Source organism: Neofelis nebulosa, chromosome 3 (assembly GCF_028018385.1).
Source record: "Neofelis nebulosa isolate mNeoNeb1 chromosome 3, mNeoNeb1.pri, whole genome shotgun sequence".
Taxonomy (NCBI): domain Eukaryota; kingdom Metazoa; phylum Chordata; class Mammalia; order Carnivora; family Felidae; genus Neofelis; species Neofelis nebulosa.
The window spans coordinates 147,579,437-147,598,844 of NC_080784.1; the positions used below are offsets into that span (position 1 = coordinate 147,579,437).

Genomic DNA, 19,408 nt, shown 5'->3' on the forward strand with positions numbered 1-19,408 from the left:
GTGTTCAATTTTTAATACCCCTTTTCTCCTTCTCCTTTTCAGATTCAGTACAGAAAAGGCTATTATAATGAAATGTCTCCAAAGTAAACGGGTAGTAAAAACTGAGACAACCGTTTAGCAGACCAGGCTGTAATTGCTGAAACTCTGAAACACTTTAGCAAAATTAGAGGGATATTACTATTTGATGAATGCACAAATTCCATACTTGCATTCATACAAATGTCTGTGAACTTGAATCTGTGGAAAATTGAATGTTGAAAAAGCCTGTCTCCCTTTGAAGTGATGAGTTTACCTAGGCTTCACAGTTGCACTGAAAGGAGCTGGAATTTGTTTCAGGAACTGAAACAAGCTTGGATACTGTGTATCCAAAATACTTTCTTATAGTAAACCACTCCATGAACTTGAATCTAAATGATGTCTTCAGATATCATGTAGGGTAAACTTCTTTCAGCTTGAACTGTCAAGAGAATTAAAAAATCATCAACGGATTCTCACAACTGATTCAGAAGTAAAAGCTGCCAGCTCTTGAAATAAAAAGGAAGCACACTCTTACCCTACAAAGGAGTCTGATAGTGAGTGATGGTGTTTCTCAGCTCCGTGCAAACTCTAGCTTCTTCATGAAACCCAGGGTTGTCTCTATATGGTTGGTGGCTTTTGGCTATTTGTAACATCAGAACTATCTGTCCTTTGGGATAGAAAAGATGATTGGATTTCTGTTAAGAAATCCAAATTGCAATTTCCTCAACCCGAACCCTTCTTTTTTTTTTTTTTTCTGTTCTTCTCATGACTTTCAAAAAGTATTTTTAAGCATTTTTTTTTTTTTTTAGAGAGAGAGAGAAAGTAGGGGGAGGGGCAGAGGGAGAGGGAGAGAGAGAATCTCAAGCAGACTCCACAGTCAGCACAAAGCCTGGTGTGGGCCTCCCAGCTCATGACCCTGAGATCATGATCTGAGCCAAAATCAAGAGTCGGACACTTAACTGACTGAGCCACCCAGGTGCCCTGAGTTCTTAAGCATTTTTAAAAAGTCAGTTAAACTGGTTTTCATTATTTTTCCAAACAAGTATACCACAGAGACTTAATACGTTTAATGGGCTAGGACATTGTTGATCCACAATAACCATTTGTTGCCAGATGAAAACAAAGGATAACGCAACTGTTGTAGCAAAAAATAGGCAGGGATTCTAGAGCTCTGCTCTTTTTCTCCAAGACAACTCATCCCACAACTCCCAAGATACTTAAAAGTCTGCTAAAACTGACTTGAAGAAAGGGGGGACAAAAAACTGGTAATGCCACAAGTATCACCTATGATTTTATTTGTGAACTCTATGTTAAAATGGAATTTTATGCAACATTGGTCCATTCCCTAAACCACTTTCCTTCACATTCCTCATAGGCATTGTGTTACCTGGTTTGATTACATTACATGTACTAAGGGAAAAAGTTGTATGTAACAAGCCCAAGTTCGAAGACTATCAAAATTAAAATATGAAACATTTTTAGACAAAGCTTTTACTTCCTAGTGTCACCAAAACCGAAACTCAATGAAGGTAAAAGTGTGTTGTGACCTTTGAGTCCTAGGAAATCTTTTATTGAGGAAAACAGAGGCTTGCATCATTATCTTTCCAGCTATCGGTTAATAAGAAATTATGTTCTCAGGGTGCCTGGGTGGCTCAGTAGATTGGGCATCTGACTCTTGGTTTCAGCTCAGGTCATGATCTCACGGTTCATGAGTTCAGACCCTGCGTGCTACCCTCTGTGCTACCAGCACAGAGCCTGCTTGGGATCCTCTCTCTCTCCCTCTCTCTCTGTCCCTCTCCTGCTCACATACTCTGTCTCTCTCAAAATAAATAAATAAACTTAAAAAAATAAAAATAAAAATATCTCATCTTCCTAAAGTAGGGCAAAAGAAATTGTTAAAATTCAGAAAAAGTCTCATCTTGCTAAAGTAGGGCAAATGAAATTGTTAAAATTCAGTATACTTATAAAAATTTAAAATAGTGTCAAGTGCCTTTCCTAAATGACAAAAGATTAATCATTAATATATTGAAAGTCTACAGGATATGTAAGAAAAATTCCAAGACATGGATAGAAAAAAAGAAAAAAGACATGAAAAGTAAAATCACAGAAGAAATACAAAGAGCTACTAGGTGTGTTGTGAGAGGAGACTTGTATCTTAATGGTGATCAACTGTATCCAGCAAGGAGACAGAAACACAGTAATTTAAGCAGGAGAAGTTTAAAATAAAGAATTAAGCTGTGGGGCGTCTGGGTCGCTCAGTGGGTTAATCGTCTGGCTCTTGATTTTGGCTCAGGTCATGATCTCATGGTATGTGAGATCGAGCCCCGCCATCAGTGCTGAGCCTGCCTGGAATTCTCTGCCCCGCCCCCACGTCTCTTTCTCTCTCAAAATAAATAAATGGACTTTTTTTTTTTATTTTAATTAAGCTGTGATGATAGGAGAATAACTGTAAAGTAGAAGTGTGTGTGCCAGGATTGGGAGCTATAGGGGCCTCTTTTGCAGGAACCCGGTACAACTCTGTGCATCAGTTGGGCTGCAGTATCTTTGAAGCTGTGTGGGACAGAGGCTGGTCAGGTAGCTTACTAGATGGCCACCCCCGGGGGCCCTCTCTGTGAGCAGGCACTGAATCCAGGGGGTGGTGTGGAAAGCAGTGATTTGTGTTCAGGTTAGGGTTAGCTCCAGGCTGTGCCACCACAAACCCAATCGAAAGATGAAGGAGTTGGGGGAACAAACGGTAAAGAAAGCTGCACCCTACAGGCAAACTGCCCTGGAGAAAGCACTCTGGGCAAAGCAGTGGAGGAAAAAAGTGGGCTTCCCCAAAGCCTTGTCAGTCAGCCCTGGGAATCTGGAAAGACCAAATTTCCTGCTACAATGCTTCTTCAGCGCCCTCTACCGATGAAGCAGGACATCATGCACAATGCAAAGGAAACACAAAGGGTCCATATCCATTTTCACAGAACCAAGAGCTAAGAACAAATTTGGAGGAGAGAGTCAATAAAATAATTCTAAAGGGTCCGTATCCATTTTCAAAGAACCAACAGCTAAGGATGGATTTGGAGCACAGAGTCAACAAAATAACTCGGATGTCATCAAAACACAAAGTTAAGAAAAACAAAATGCACTTTTTGGTCTATTGGCAAAGATTAAGAAATGAGATTAAATACTCAGCAAATTACAGTCAGATGGCCACTGAGACTACTGGTGGAAATACAAGTGGATATAACTTTTCTTGAAAGCAGTTCAGCAGTAAATTCATCCTATAATTCAGCTTAGAGGATCCTATATTGAAATAATCAGTCCTACAAAGCCATTGTGCAAAGATACTTATTATATTGCTATTGTGATAAAAATAATTAAATAGCCTAAATTTTCAAAATTATGGAAAAAAACAGAAGGAAAAAAACATTTACCCACAGAATATTATGCAGCTATTAGAATTATGTTTCCAAATAAATTGTAATTATGGAAGAAATTCTTCTTACATATCCGATATCTAAATAAGAATATACATACAAATATTCAAAATATCTGTTATCCATAAAATATGTTTGTGTGTGTGTACACTAACCAAAAACACATTAGATGTGGTTATATCTGAATTGTAGAATTATGGGTGAATCATTTCTTATTTTTCTATGCTTATTAAATAGCCTATAATAAACACGTGTTACTTTTTGAATTAGGGCATAGATAAGTTATGATTAGAAAGTTACCAACAAGAAGTAGCAAGTACATGCAAGCAGAGTCCTACCAGATGCAGAAAAATAAAATTATTTAATAAGACATTAACTTCGCTTCTGTGGTAGTTTTAAAATATATTCATAAAGTCTTTGATATTCCTCCTCTCAAGAGGTGGGGCCTAATCCTTCCCACCTTGCAAATGGACTGGACCTAGTGACTCAATCCTGATGAGCAGAGGACAGCAGAAGTGACACTGTGTGATTTGGGCAACTAGGTCATATAACGCTGTGGCATCCTTCTCGCTCATTCTCCTGGGTCACTGGCTCTGAGGGAAGCCGACTACCACGGCGAGAGCAGCCCCAGAGAAAGATTTGCATCATGGGAACAGAGACCTTTGCCAGAGCCAGCAACAATTGAGGCCTCCTGTCCACAGCCAGATGAGTGGGCCATGGGCTGGTCCCGGTCAAGCCTTCAGATGACACAGCCCTAACAGTTTGACTACAGCCTCCTGAGACACCCTGAGCCAGAAAACCCAGCTAACCCACTCCTGGATTCCTGACCTTTGAAAATGTATGAGAAAATAAATGGCTGTTGTAGTATGCCAAATTTTAGGATAATTTGTTACATGGCAATACAATTTCAGAGAGAAAAATCTGTTCGGAGGTATCTTTGCATAATACAAGAATATAAACTTTTGTCATAAAACTCTTTATCCTTGCTTCAGGTGGCTCAGGTTTTTTATTACCAGTTACATATTAGTTCAAATTCAACCCCAGTAATGTTATACTTATTAATGGTAGAGGACCTGTTACATTCATCTTTGTATACTTGGCTGAATTTAATGCTGTGTTTTGTATATAGGATGTGCTTAATAAAAATCAATTGAATAAAAGACTTAATGAATTAGTGAATCAGTGAATAAAAGAATGTACAAATGAGTTATATGAAATGTTTTTCTAAAAGCTCCTGTATATATGCATCCTTTTCACAAATCGGACCCAGTAGCTAAAGAAATATAGAATCTTTTCTGTATGGTTTTCTCTGATTTGGTGGTATATTTTACTATCTCTTGGTTATATGAAATGTTCAGTTAGGCAGTGTTGCTATGGAATTTTGCTTAGGGCCGTTCACATTGGTTTCAGGAACTGAACGGGGAAGAAGTCCATTTTCTTTTTTTTTTTTTTTTTATTTTTTTTTCAACGTTTTTTATTTATTTTTGGGACAGAGAGAGACAGAGCATGAACGGGGGAGGGGCAGAGAGAGAGGGAGACACAGAATCAGAAACAGGCTCCAGGCTCCGAGCCTGATGCGGGGCTCGAACTTACGGACCGCGAGATCGTGACCTGGCTGAAGTCGGACGCTTAACCGACTGCGCCACCCAGGCGCCCCAAGAAGTCCATTTTCAAGGCAGCCTATGAGGTGGACAAGATGGCAGGTGTAACTGTCATGTTGCTATATCTACACGGGAAAGGAAAGAAAGGAATAGGATGCATTAGAACAAAACCCTTCAATGGCATCCATTTGTCCTTTTTTCTTCTTTTCTTTTTTCTTTTTCTTCTTTTTTTTTCTTTCTCTTTTTTCTTTTCTTTTTCATTTGTCTTCTAAATAATAATAGTTAACACCTATTAGATTGATTGAGCCCTTTGAAATGGTCAATATTTAATCTACCAAACTGGCAATTTCACATCATTCACATTAATAGCACTTACCATTTGTCAAGTACTGTTTTAAGCTTTACCTATATTAGCTGATTTAGTGTTTATTATAGTCCCACAAAGAAGCTACCCTTTCAACCCAATTTTATAGATGAGGAAGGCCATGGAGAGGTTAGGAGATTTGCTAAGGTCTTTAGAAAAACTGGGTACGATTTGAACCACACTCCGGAATCCACACTCTCAACCCCCAAAATCTATGGCTTCACCCTAAACTACACTCTGTCTGGCATTCTTATTTGTCCTTATCTGTAAAATGGGATAGTAGTACCGACTTCACTGGATGGTTGTGGGAGTTATAGGAATAATACATGTCAAGGCTGGCACCTTACACATTAAAAATGTGATAAACCTTAACTGTTGTTAAAATTAAACTACAGTATGTCCCCACCCACCCTTATATCCCTATCTTCCACTGGATCACATTGCCCACAACTACTTAATTTTTGTCTTACAACGGACCAAACTGAATCACTCACCATTCCCCAAAACACCTCACATCCCACCACTTCTCTATCTGTTCAAACCCTGCCTAATTTCTAGTCGTTGGGCAGGGTCACTTCTTCCATGACTTTTCCTGGTCTCTGTGACAATTTGTGAACTCAAACTCTTGTGAATCACATTACCAGCTCTGCTCTTGTGACACTGGAAATTTGAAATCTGCCCTTTGTTGTAATTCCTTATGTGTTTGTCTCTTGTATAAATGCATTAGTTATCTGGTCTTAGTAAATTCATATTCTTCTCTATAGCACCTAGCAGTGTATTAAACACAATAGGAACTTGCAAACGTTTTTTCACATCTAATTTGCTAATGTATATGAACATGTTGAAATCACTGGAGTGAGGTAAAACTATTTAAAATCAAGGTGAGATGCAATATAATGAGAATTTTTTTCTCTAATCAGAATAACTCATTTAGTAAGCACTACACTATTACTGCTTATTTTTTATTAAACACAAAAAAATCTGGAAAAATAAACATAAGTCTAAATGATAAGTTCATTATGTCATTGATCCTAGGATTGCTGGGGAAAAGACTACTACACAAATCATCACCAAAAGCTCAAGTTAATAAACATTAGGGCCCCTGCATTCCAATGTCAGCATCACATACATAGGGTAAAGATAAAAGGTGGAAGGATGAGAAAAATGCGCCAAGGGGGTCAGAACTCAATTTCAAAGTTTAAAGAAAGAAATGAGCACACATAGAAAAAGGAATTAACAAATATATATTAAAGAGATGAGAGAAAGAAAGAGATAGAGAAAAAAGAATGAGAAATTGAATGAACCTCTGAGGGATTCTTCCAAAGCGTTGGTGGCAGAATCAATGGTTAAAGGAGACAGAGCGAGTTATTTGGTTCGCTGTTCACAGAAGGAATTAGCCATTCTCTTCTCAACATGGCGCAGAGAAAACTACCACTGTTTGCAATCAGTGCTTCAGGGAGATTACTCTGCTATTGAGTTTTTAGATAATGATGTTCCTTGACATGACAAAAAAGCACGAATGCACTGATTAAGAGCCCAGTTTCTGGAGATGGATGGTCTAGATTTGAAACCTGGTTCCAAACCATCTGTGAATACTTGGGCAAGATACTTAACCTCTCTGTGCTCATCGTCTTGGTCTGTAGAATGGGAAGGTTACTAATTGTACCTTCCTCATTAGATTATGATGAGGACTAAATGAGTTTTTACAGGTAAAAATTTAGTATCTGGCACCATGCTAGTTATTATTACTGTAGCCAGTGACAATAATAAGCAAGAAGTTACATGTAATGATGTGTCTTTAGGACACCGGCTGTTGCAAAAGCAGACTTATCTGGCACGTAGGAGACAATGTACGGCCAACAGAACCTATTCCCCACCTCAGTTATGACCTTTTGTAGCTTTGCAAGTAACTCAGAGGCTCTTGGCAAACAGAACGTTAAATATTTTCTTGATTTCATCATGTGTTCAATGCCATAGGCACAAGGCAAAGTCCTAGTTAGTTCAAGTCTAACTGATGGTGAAAGAGAGAGAGAGACAAAAAGAAGGAAAGATATGTTTTCACCAACCTCCCCCAGAAGGTAAACGTGAGGAAGATAGGGATTTTGTTTAGTTTTTCATGGTCACCGATGTATCACAAGCTCCTAGGATAGCACCTCATACACTAGACCCACTAAAAGTCTATTCAATGAATGAATGTTATAAGCAGTTCCAAGTACCCTCCCGGTTCCACACTTTCTCAAAAAAAAAAAAAAAAAAAGCCAAAGCAATTCTAAAGTTAACTTATTATAAAGCACATTCCATTCAGTTCATCAATAATCATTTTCAGCAGTGATATAGACAGAAACTTCCAAACTGCAGGTGGGTCTTTTTCACTCTGGAAACCCAGCAGCCAGTTTCCAGCTCAGTGTGGCAGCCCATCGCGTCTACCTGAGGCTTTGAAAGGCCCCTTGATTTCATATTTCTGGTGCTGCTTCTGAGAAGCCGAAAGCTTAGGGGAGAAAGGAAGAGTGTAAGCTGGTTGTATCAGGGTTACAATAAGTAGGTTTCTCTGAGTAGAAAAGGAGAGATTTAGTGTAGCCGCGCTAGTGTTCTTGAGTAACATTGTGAGTAGCTAAGAAATGATTTTGTTGAATCTTATTTTGAATCTCAGACATGGGTTTGATTACTCATGACAAATAAAAAGCGGATCTCACCAAAGATTCCGCACAGACATTTTCTGGGGTCATTTGTGTCCCAAGAGAGACTGGCACTTTTCAATCAGTTTGGACCCCTAGAAAAGAAAGCAAATAAGTACATCGGTAAAGAAAGAGAAAAACAGAACAAAAGAAGACACCCGAACATTTATGATCCCCAAACAGAAAAATCTTTAAGACTTACCTGTATATGCCTGTTGAGGGGCTCTTAAGTGCTCACTGCTCAAGATCTTAGAATTTCTCACAACCTAGTCCCTTAGCTTAAGCTCTTACTTAACTGCAATACCTCTCTCACTCTGAGGACCCCAGATTTGGATTTAAAAAAAAAAAACAACTTTGCTTTTTCCTCACAAAACTATGGGACTCTTTTGGCGCAGGGTAAAAACAATCAACATCAGTTTCTCAATGCATTTTAAAACTTCTCTAGGCTAATCCCATGCTAAATCATTATATAATCAGGTACAAGAATTCAAAAGGATCAAAACCACGAACATTGATCCATGTCCTTACCATCTTCATATACACTGGTATTGACCTCTATTCTAAATCCAGCAGTTTTCCCCAATTTTTACCTGTATGCTCTTTATTCAAATAAAAGTCATCCTTGGAAGCCCAGAGAGATAGGTAAAAGTTAAGTGATCTTTAGTGAAGTGGGAATAGGGCCCCTAGAATTCCATTGCTAAAATTAGTGCATGAGCGAGTGTGTGTGTGTGTGTGTGCACACGCATACACACACACACACACAAGCCCGCGCACCCTAGTGGATAGGTGACCTGAACTCCCCAGAGCTCCTAGCACCCTGTGGGACATGGTTAAAAGTCTATTAATTTAGCCTTTCTCCTACCCTCAAACAGTACCACATCTAAATTATCTAGAGACTGGAATCTATTTAAGTTTGGTTTTCAAAATAGCTCTGTAGTTTAAGGAATCTTTGTTTCTCTGGGAACCCATGACTTTTTAAATCAATCTTCATGGGACATTTTCCCATATGCTCAACCTCAAGACCCTTATATTTAATCTTATCCATTTGCTCTGAACCTAATATTAGTGGGTAAGTCCTATTTCTCCATATCCGTCCTTCCTGACTTTATTTATTCCTATTTATTCCATAGTTCCTTGGTAAATTTCTCACTTGTAATGATGACAGATGCAGAGGTGGGGGGAAAATGTTTCTGGTAAAGGTAAGGTAAGGTAGAAGAAAGGAATCTGAAAAACTACTGTAATAATGAGAAATGTCCTACATGAAATAAGGGATAACTCAACATCTTGCGGCAAAGCACAAGCAAGATTTAGAAATAGAAAGCATGGACTCATGTTCCATGAGGTGATGGAATGCAGAGAACAGAGAAAAAGAGGAAACATTTTCCTTACACTGACATCAAATTAGTCACTCTAATGTCCTATAATCCTGGACATGTTGGTAGACTGCTAACAGGTCACCCATCCTAAGACTTTGGGATAACCATTACCAGTCAATTTCTCCATATCCTTGTGACATGCATTTCAATCCTTTTTTTTCATTCTAGATACTCTCTGGACATAACAATCAGCTAATATCCTCTTAAAATGTGTTTTCTCTCATCTCTTCCAAGACCCCAGTGAAATAATGGTAAAAATGCTTTTAAAAAAGAAGAAAGCCTTGTCGATGCTAAAAAGAAAAAAAAAATCAATGTAAGAGATATTGATGAACTGCTAAGGAGGAAGAAAAAGGCCATCAGTATGACATTGACCAAAATATCAAAGTGCAAAAATAGGGGCGAAGAATAATGAAATGATGATATGTCATAGCAGTAAAATACCAGAAAGTCACTAATTTCTGAGTTGCTTTTGGTTTTGGTCTACTGCTCAGCTTGTTTTTCAAACTGTAGCCGCCACTATTCTTTCAATAAACTAATATTACTTAGCCAGAATTTGGTCCTATTGTTTACACCTAAAGAACACCCATTGACATATCAGCAAAAATATTGTGCAAATATATGGACAAAATAATATTTTAAAATACAAGAACCCAGTGGCCCCTGGGTGACTCAATCGGTTAAGCTTCCGACTCTTGATTTCAGCTCAGGTCATGATCTCATGTTTTGTGGGATCAAGCCCTGTGTTGGGCTCTGCACTGACAACACAGAGCCTGCTTGGGATTCTCTCTCTCTGCCCTTCCCCAGGCTTTCTCTCTCTCTCTCTCTTTCTCTCTCTCTCTCTCTCTGTCTGTCTCTCTCAAAATAAATAAATAAACTTAAAAAAATAATAAAATACAAGGACCCAGAAAGTTTATATATTATTCTGAAATAATACATACATACATATGTACATATGTTAAGAATGTAGCCCAACAAAACGTAAACTAGTCCAAGAAAAAAACAAAAAAATTGTATTTAGAAATAGTCCAATTTACCCAGGATTACACTGAAATGAAACCCTATGTGAATAGCCATGGATAAGTCCAGAAATAACTACATCTGATTGAAAGATTAGCTCAGAGGGCTTTTTGAAATATTCTTTTAAGATGACAGAATATTCTATTAAAAAACTGTCTTATTAAGAACTTAAAACATTCTAGTAATCTGATGAAAGTGCGTGCTTTATTTGCCAACAGAGAAAAAGAAAGGCAATTAGAAACTCTTAAATACAGAAGGATATACAAGAAAATCATAGTCCAAATATGTGAAACTAAATAAAAGTGGCATGATTTTCTGCAGCTGGTAGTGGTAAGAGAAGAGTGTTCATTTAATTTCTACACCTTTTAACAGGGTAAATCATTCAGTTGGTCAATCCATTCATGGTACTGATATAAGTAATATTCAAAGTAAACACACAATTAAATATACTATTGAATCATTTCCAGTGTTTAGCATTAACTTCTGAACAAAGCATATAAACTTTGTATTTAATAAGCAGATACATAAACCCAGACACTGTAGAACAATGGTATAGCTTTAAAAAGTAAACTTGGCAGGAAGTCAAAGGAAGTTTAGACATGTTACTTATGTTTGGGAGAATCACTAGATGCTGACTGGAACTGAAGGGCCAAGAAATAGAAGCAACAAAAGAACTAAAAATACTTTTAAATAAATTAAGAAAGAGTCTCTGGATGGGGTTCTTGAAGTCAGCAGAAGCACACCATATTCATTATGTGACGTGAATATTTTGAATATTTTAGGAAACTATTAAGGTGATGATAGGAATCACTAGGAAAACTAGAAGAAAGAACTCAAAATTGGGAAGGGGAAATGTACCCTGGTGTTCTGTTTGAGCTCTTGTTGTGTTCATGTATTGCTTATATTATTTTCAAAGCTTGTGTAATGTATTATAAGAAACTGAACATAGTAACCTGTGACCACCTGCACTGGTAGTTCACCCACAATGATCCACCTACGTCGGGATTATCACCTTGCTTAACCTGGTCCTTGTTTTTTCTTTGGAAATGCATCCAAGACTACAGTGGCTCTGACAGTAGACCCATCAAGTTGTTGGGTACAGACTACTTACCCAGCAGATCTTTTCCCATGAACGTGTTAAGTCGTATCTAAAAGTAGACCTTCGCTTTTTTTCATTGTGAAATTGCATGTATTATTTTCAAAGCATTGTTCCAACCTGCCCACATTTCTGCTAATTCATGTTTGCTTTTTTCTATATTATACTCTGCTGGTTGACAGAGAAATATCTCAGGCTATAATTATCATTCCCCGTTGACCTGGCAGAGAGTATCTGTGAGTAGGGTTTTCTCCTTGAACCTGCTGAGGTCTACAATTTGTGTTATTATTTCATGAAATGTGAGAGATGCCCGTTCTTTGGACAATCCAAATTCACCCTGTATAGCCGAGTTTCTTTTTTTTTCCTCTTATATATTCGTTTTTCTCTTGTCAACATTCCAACATTGTTGGTTCACCCTTTTTCTCCTTAGAATTTGGCTTCCTTCTCAAACTATGTCTTCCATCTTATCTAAAAATGCTTTGTCCTCCCAACAGCCAGAGCGAGAAAGGCAGTCTTCAAACCTGCTCACCCTCTCTTTTAGCAGGCAGGACAGGTTTACATAATTGACTACTATAACATCAGAAAAGAAAACAAAGAAAATGCCTGTAGGTCCCTGGAGAGGTTAGTCTTTTATAGCTAACTTGGAACAGCCACAGACTGCCAACTAGCTGAGCCTCTGAGCTTCTGGGGTCGTGGTTCCATGGAGGCTCCTGTAGTCTCTAGGCATTATTCCTCTGCCCTATTGTCAAACCTAGACTCCTTTCACAAACACAGAAGCATGGAGATTTGCACAAATTCTTGAGGATAAGATTCTAAAGTAGTTTTACCATCCATTCCCACATTTTTTGCTAAGCCTGTTTATATCCTATAAGGTTATTTTGTAAATATTCCAGTCTTATCTTCATATCTAATATCCACAAATCCTTTCACTTCCTTTTATAAATATGTTATTTTCCAATTGTTTCATTATTTCTGTTACTGTCCTTGGTTCCAACTTCTCACTGAGAATTAGACAATTCAGAAACATGGGGAGGGAATGGGGGAACAGTTTATGATTATCTACTTGCACCTTACTAAAGTGATCCTTAAAGTGGTCCCCAAACCAGCAGCACCAGCAGCACCTAGAACTTGTTAGAAACGCAAATTATCAGACCCCATCCCAGAACTACTAAATCAGACACCCTGGGGTGGAAAACACTGATTTTGTTTGAGTAAGCTCTGTAAGTGATTCTAATGCACACTAAAGTTTCAGACTCACTGCCTTAGAATAATCATACAAGGACCAACTTGACCAAACTTTAGAGATAATGCATAATTACAGATAATAAACATTTTTGTCTGAAGAAGTAATTCTGGCAAATTATAATTAACATGATATATTCTTCAGATAGCTTCTGTTTTCTCCTTTAATTTGGGGGAGAGAAATCCTAAAAGAAAGTAGAGAAGGAAGGGGGAAAGGGGAAGATATTGGGCTTTTCAACCACTAAGTTGGAGATAACTGTTAGGCAAAAAATGTGGGGGAAAGAGCACAGAAATCTTCCTGGCAGGCCATTGGTTAAACAGTTTGAGCAAGTAGTATTCTTACTCAGGAGCAAGAATGCCTCAAGAAAATTCCCTTGGGAGTTCCCAGACTAGGCCCTTCTTCAAAGTGTTGATCTGTGTGGTTATGGAGTTGTCGCTTAGATGGAAACATGTTTTCTGAATGCTTTACAAAAAGTAAAAAGACTTTAAAATAAATAAATAGAAGGGCACCTGGGTGGCTTAGTCAATTAAGCGTCCGACTGTGGTTCAGGTCATGATCTCACGGTTCATGGGTTCAAGCCCCGCATCAGTCTCTGCGCTGACAGCTCAGAGCCTGGAGCCTGTCTCAGATTCTGTGTCTGCCTCTCCTCTGCTCGAGCTCCCTTTCTGTCTTTCAACAATAAAACGTTAAAAAAAAAAAAAAAAAAACTAAAATAAATAGATTCTAGCATAGGTGATTACTTTCATTTTTTGTATCAGCTAATCTGGGAGTCAGTGAAGTTTTTCTGTGAACAGCCTGATAGTCAATATTTGAGGGCTTTGCAGTTCATGCAGTCTCTGTCACAGCCACTCAATCCTGCAATTACTTAATTCAGCTGTTACAGACAGAAAGCAGCCATAGACAATATGTAAATAAACGGGCAGGGCTGTGTGTCAATACAACCTTATTTATATAAACAGGAAGTGGAGCCCATTAGCCTGAGAGCTGTAGTTTGCCTGCCCTTGGCTAGACTATAGATATGTGACTTTTAACATAAACACATGTACAGTTTAGCTGAATAGGTAGAAAAGAGCCACTGAAGGTAATCAAGGCATTCAGGAAAATTGTTACCTGTGAAAACATTTCCCTCGGCCATAGCTAGCCTTATCCCCCATCTGAACCATCCACAGCCTGTTTTCACTATAAAGACTGCTTTATTATTATTATTTTTTTTAACTACACACTTACATTCCTTTACTCAGATACTACAATATCTGAGTTTCTGCTCCTTGAATCACGTCCCTGGGAGAGCAGTTTGTCCTAGGTCCCTTCCATGAATTGACATGAATTTTCTGGGCCACAGCCTACCATGATATTCTTAGCAGTTTAAGTCCTATAACTTTACCATCTTAGGAAAAATCATTTACTTGGTAACCATACACAATTAGATTAGTTACAGAAACTAATGTAGTAGTCAGTTTGGTGAGTAAGCACGAGCGCTCTTTTCTGGTCATTTCTCTTTCCTCTCTGTAGTCTTCACCCCTATTCCAATGATCTTCTGGCCACTAAGAAAATGAAACCCTCGTCCCTGATTCCTTAGTTAAGCCCCAATTACATTTGGCAACTATTCCCTATTGTGCCCCCCAGAAATTTCTGGAACAAAACTACAGTTTGCCCATAAGGTCTTCAAACTGTCATTTCTTTAAAATTTCACTCTATTTTTAAGGACACCGTTTCTCTACAATTACCAAAGTCTTCAGTTCATGTTTCTCTCTCCCACCCCCAATCCACCTCCATCTGGTGCCACGACTCTGGTATTCAATTCTAATGGTTTCCTCAAATAAGCATAAATAGTAACATACCCTGAACCCAAATGTAGTCAATTACACCAATCCGTCTACACTGTGCTTTTCTCCCAATCCGTTCACGTTTGGAATGGAGAGAGTACTTTGTTTAGAACTTCAATAAATCCTAAGAGAATAGACAAGGAAACAGGGATACCTCTCCTCTGAAGCACATTTCACTTTCCTCTGCTTGGCAGCACTTCTCCACCAGGTGAGCGAAATCTGCAATAATTGATTGGAACTGCATCTCCGTTGCCCGTGGTTTCTGCTTCACAAGATTGCTCAGGAGCCTGAATCGGAAATCAGTGGCAAAAATCCAAGTGCTGCCTGAGTTCTAGATGGCCAGCCTGCACACCTGCCCTGCTAACTTAGAGCTGAACACCACCCACGCCTCTTTGTCACTCCCACTCTCAAGTTTATAAAAGGCCTGGGGCGTCTGGGTGGCTCAGTTGGTTAAGCATCGGATTCTTGATTTCCGCTCAGGTGGTGATCTCACGCGAGATCAAGATTGAGCCCCACGTCGGGCTCTACACTGACAGCTCCGAGCCTGCTTAGGACTCTCTTTCTCCTTCTCTCTCTGCCCCTTCCCCACACACATGCACCCACATGGTCTCTGCCGACAATAAATACATTTTAAAAATATTTAAAAGCCCTGAAAATGCCATGGTGTATTCGTACTTTTCACACTGCCTGTCTCCATCTCTGTGTTTTATCCAACATACTTTCCTTCCAGTACATCTCTTTAACATAACTGATACATTAAATTTAATTATTTTACATGACTATTACTAGGGTAAACATGTTTGTTTTCTCTTTTCATTGCATTGGATGATAAATAGATTATATCTTAAATGCTTTTTCCTATCGCATTTTGTAATGAACATTTATTCTGAACAACTAACTTCCAAATAAATATTACAAGTATAGCACACCTCGAAGTTGAGGGTCCTTCATATGTTATTAATGATAAACCAATAAACTAATATGAAACTATAATGGATTGACAGTCATCTCTGATTTCCTTCACAAAAGAGTTTCCGCCACAACTGTAGTTTCTAGCCACTATGAATCTTCAAAAGTGTAACCTGGTTTCTGTCTCTCTACTTGATGAAATAGTATTCCAAATCTTCCAGTGTTATCTTTCTCTCTCTCTCTTTTTTTTTTTTTTTTTTACTGTTTTAGACCAAGACAGATTTAACCACAAGGAAAATAAGGCATGAAGGGTAGGGAAAATATACATTAATCCGTCTTCTACTGTTTCACCAAAAACCTTGCCTTATTCTTCATTTTCAAGTTCACATGTATACTACCTAGGGGCCTTATTTGTGCCTTGGATGGGTATAAAAGAAAATATCTCAAAGCTCTAAGTAGCTACTTCTATGACAATTTAAACCAGAGGTCCAGTAAATAATTCCAGACAGTAAAGATGTTAGGCTTTGCCCACAGACAGGTAAATGGAGGCTAATATAGAAGTGCAATGCAATACTCCAAACCCCTGTTTGCCTGAGGTGGGCTGCCCCATGTAGCAGCCAGTTTGTGTCCAGTTGCATCAGCTGGAGAAGAGGGAGAAGAGAGACCAGGCAATGAGGGAGGAGGTACGCACTGTGGTTAGTTTCGCTCTGGGCCCCAGACACGCCCTCCTCTTCTCCCAGCTACCTCAATGTGGGCCGCTGGCCCAAGCAACTTGCTGAGTCATTCGACTCCTGGACTGAGATGCCACCACCTTTTGCTGCCCAGCAGTGACCAACAGCGAAGTCCCCCACATGTAAGTGGCACAGCTCAGGCACTGTGCGGCAGTGAGCACGGTCACTCGCAGGGAAGGCAGGCACCGGGAGCAAAGTGGGGGACGTGGGTAAAGCAAACTTGGCCATCCGCAGCTCTCAAGCCTAGCCCAATCAAGCAGTGCCCCCAGGACCTACAAAAACAGCCGTGCCCTGTTGCCCATAGCATGCTGATCCCATTAAACGATAAAATAAGGTATCCAGCTTAATGTGGCAGCCCAGGGGACATGCCTCTTTGAACTAGCTATTTCAGCCTCACCCTCTCCCACTCCTCCAACTCTCACACCCCCGCCACCTCCCCCCAGAAATATTTAAAATAATGGCAACAGCTAACATCTTCTGAGTATGCTGATGTTTACTATGATCCAGGCAAGGTGCAATAACTTATCGATGTTATCCCATGTAATACTGTCTGTTAGCTTTTTAATAAGGTTCTATGGCCTCTCCATTTTGCATTAGAAACATTCCCTGGGAGTGTTATAGTTCTGGGCATATACAGCAAACCAGGGAAGTGAGCCTCCCTCCCAGAAGGCATGAGGATTGGGAACCACGTGGGAGAACTCATCCCGACACAAGAAGTCAGGCTCATACCCTTCCCGTCCCGGAAGAAAGGCTTGGTCAGTGGAAGAAGCAATGATTCTGTGGTTCCCGAACCAAGCCTTCATTGGACTCATTTCTGAGTCACATGGGATCAGGGTAACTCTTTGAAAAAGCACTGTAAGAGAACTTTCGTTAAAGTTCTGCAAACCATGAAGACACACGGGAGCAGCCCCGCCCTGGTACCTGCTGAAAGGGCATAATCCTGGGAGTCAGGGGAAAGGGCTGTCTTTCTTCTTACAACAAAACATAAAGTAGCTTTGTCATTTCAAGGGATCCAGTCTGCAGCTGAGCAGGCGACAGCAGCCCCTGGAGGGCATGACTGTTCCCAGTGGCCCAGGAGTGGTGCCAGGGAGAGCATGCTTGGAGAATGCTCCAAGGGGGAGGGGGAGGGAGTTTCATAAGCTCTCCCCTGAGGACTCTAGGGATAATTGCTGGGACTGAAATTTGTGGAAGCAGGTAGTTGCAAGGCTGTGCAAAACTTGTATTATTAAATATTAGAACCACAAAGGGCAATTGCGGGAGTGTGCACTTGCATACATATGTGACATGTATTCTTATACTACACATATATTTATAATGGATAGATCTGCAGTGTTGCAATAAAATCGTTATGATTTTTCCTTCTCTCTTGTGTACTTTCTAAGTTTTCTGCAATGATTGTGCATTACTTCAATAATAACATAAACCAATATTTTAAAAAGAAATAGAATAGTATCAGCATTTTTTCTACCCAGCTGTTCTGTACATATTTACTCTTCTAATTAGACCTAAACTTGATCCCACTTGAAAGAAGATGCTGTATTCGTTTCTAAGTGCCTCTATATAATTTAAGTCTGTATGGTTAGATAAATAATCAAAGAAGTTTACCCTACCTTCGAATAATCAGTATCGGTTTTTAAGAAATTAATTAGTAAAAGTGGAGAAATACAGGCTATTTCCCATTGGAATTTGGTGGGTTTTGTCTTAAAATATACTTTCCTATAGAAACAATATTACCCATGATGATGAAATTCACTGACCTATCCATGAAAGCATAGGATTACTTAAGTCCCAGGCAATAAACACTAGCTGTCATGGATACTTATACTGTGGGAATGACCCTATTTCCAAACACTCATTTGGGGCTTCTGTAGTCTGGCTTAGGGGATTCAGCACCAAAAGGCCAGAAGCTGGTATAGGAAGGGGACGAGGTTTACCCCTGGTTCATGCAAAATCTGGACTTCTCTTTCCTTCTAATATCCTATAGAGGGCACAGACTTTGAAGTCAAACTTACTTTGGTTCAACTAGTTAGTGTGATGGTAAGCGAGATTCTTAACCTCTCTGACCTTTATAAAAAGTAAATTTGAACACCTACATTGCAAGGTATTTGCAAGGACCAAAAATAACGTATTAAAGAGCTGAGTACAGTAACTGGTGCACTTAAGGCAATAAATAATGTCAAAGATAATAAGAACGATGAACAATTATAATAATCATAGCACAACTTGCTTCCATTTCAAATTAACGGTTGCTTCCAACCATGGTTCCCGTCCTCCCTGACTCCCACAATAAATAGTACATTGTCACAGCTCTCCTCCTATTTATTCACTTATTCATTCAGCAAATAATTAACGAGCATCTTTACAATTCCCCTGAGGATTTGAGCTGTAGATCCCACAGTAATAGAGAAACCTAACAGGAGAGGCAGGAAAGCTCCCTTGTCTATACCCCCCTCTTGTCTCACAAGCTGTGGGATCCAAGTGTGTTCATGGCTTGGCCCCTCCCAAACTCTCTAGTCTCACCCCCAAAAGTTTCTCTCCCTTCCTTCACTTATGCCTGAGTCACCCGGCTTTCCTCTCTCTCCTGCTGGGTGGGCTGGTTTCCAAAGGCACTTCCCCAGAGGGACCAGTAGGGGGAACACGGGCAAGACTGCTATGTTTCCAGAACACCAGAGAGCAACTGCTTCTTTCATCCAGGAGAAACACTCCAATCGTCCTGGAACCAGCAAGGGGAAGAAAAGGATCCTATTATGAGAAGACAAAAAGTCTGGGAATGAGATTCATAGCAGGGGTGTTAGGATGTCATGATATCTCTCCTTAAAACCCCAGATATAAAGGCTGCTGCTTCTAAAATGGGGGATTCTGTGCCACTTAAAAGCTTGACTTCCTCCCCCCCAGACTGCCACATACTTGTGACCTGCTTGGAGTTGATTTACCCCTCCTGACCACTTCCTTCCTCTCCCACTCTGATCTTTCTACCTACCAACCCTACTGCTGTTATGTAAAAACAGTTCCCTTAAAAAAAATTATAATAAAAATTTTTAAAAAGCTCCCTTAATTCTTTATGTTTTTAGCTTAAAATTTTTAACTTACCTTTTTAAATATTAAATCCTAGTTTTGATTCTCAGTACCATCAACTTGT

The 19,408-nt window shown here is 39.4% G+C and overlaps 2 protein-coding genes across 11 annotated transcripts in view; one reads left to right on the forward strand and one right to left on the reverse strand.

The window, feature by feature from the left end:
• Positions 1–765, forward strand: part of RASSF6 (Ras association domain family member 6) — a 49,370-nt gene extending 48,605 nt beyond the window's left edge. For all 3 annotated transcript variants that reach the window (XM_058722297.1, XM_058722296.1, XM_058722298.1), the window contains one exon: positions 43–765. In XM_058722297.1, coding sequence (XP_058578280.1) covers positions 43–118 — 76 coding nt within the window. In that variant the 3' untranslated portion in view covers positions 119–765. The remainder of the gene's footprint in view (positions 1–42) is intronic.
• Positions 766–3,120: 2,355 nt separating this feature from the next.
• Positions 3,121–19,408, reverse strand: part of LOC131507471 (alpha-fetoprotein-like) — a 53,445-nt gene continuing 37,157 nt past the window's right edge. For 4 of the 8 annotated variants that reach the window (XR_009259509.1, XR_009259511.1, XR_009259505.1 and 1 more), the window contains 4 exons: positions 14,784–14,916; positions 8,090–8,166; positions 5,089–5,157; positions 3,121–4,854 (listed from right to left, as the gene is read on the reverse strand). Coding sequence is in view for 1 of the 8 variants with exons in the window: in XM_058722299.1 (XP_058578282.1) it covers positions 8,119–8,166; positions 14,784–14,916 (181 nt within the window). In the remaining 7 variants the exon portion in view is untranslated. Of the gene's footprint in view, positions 4,855–5,088; positions 5,158–6,344; positions 7,885–8,089; positions 8,167–14,783; positions 14,917–19,408 lie in introns of those variants that run through there. The other 4 variants (XR_009259508.1, XR_009259506.1, XR_009259510.1 and 1 more) reach the window with 3 other exon arrangements.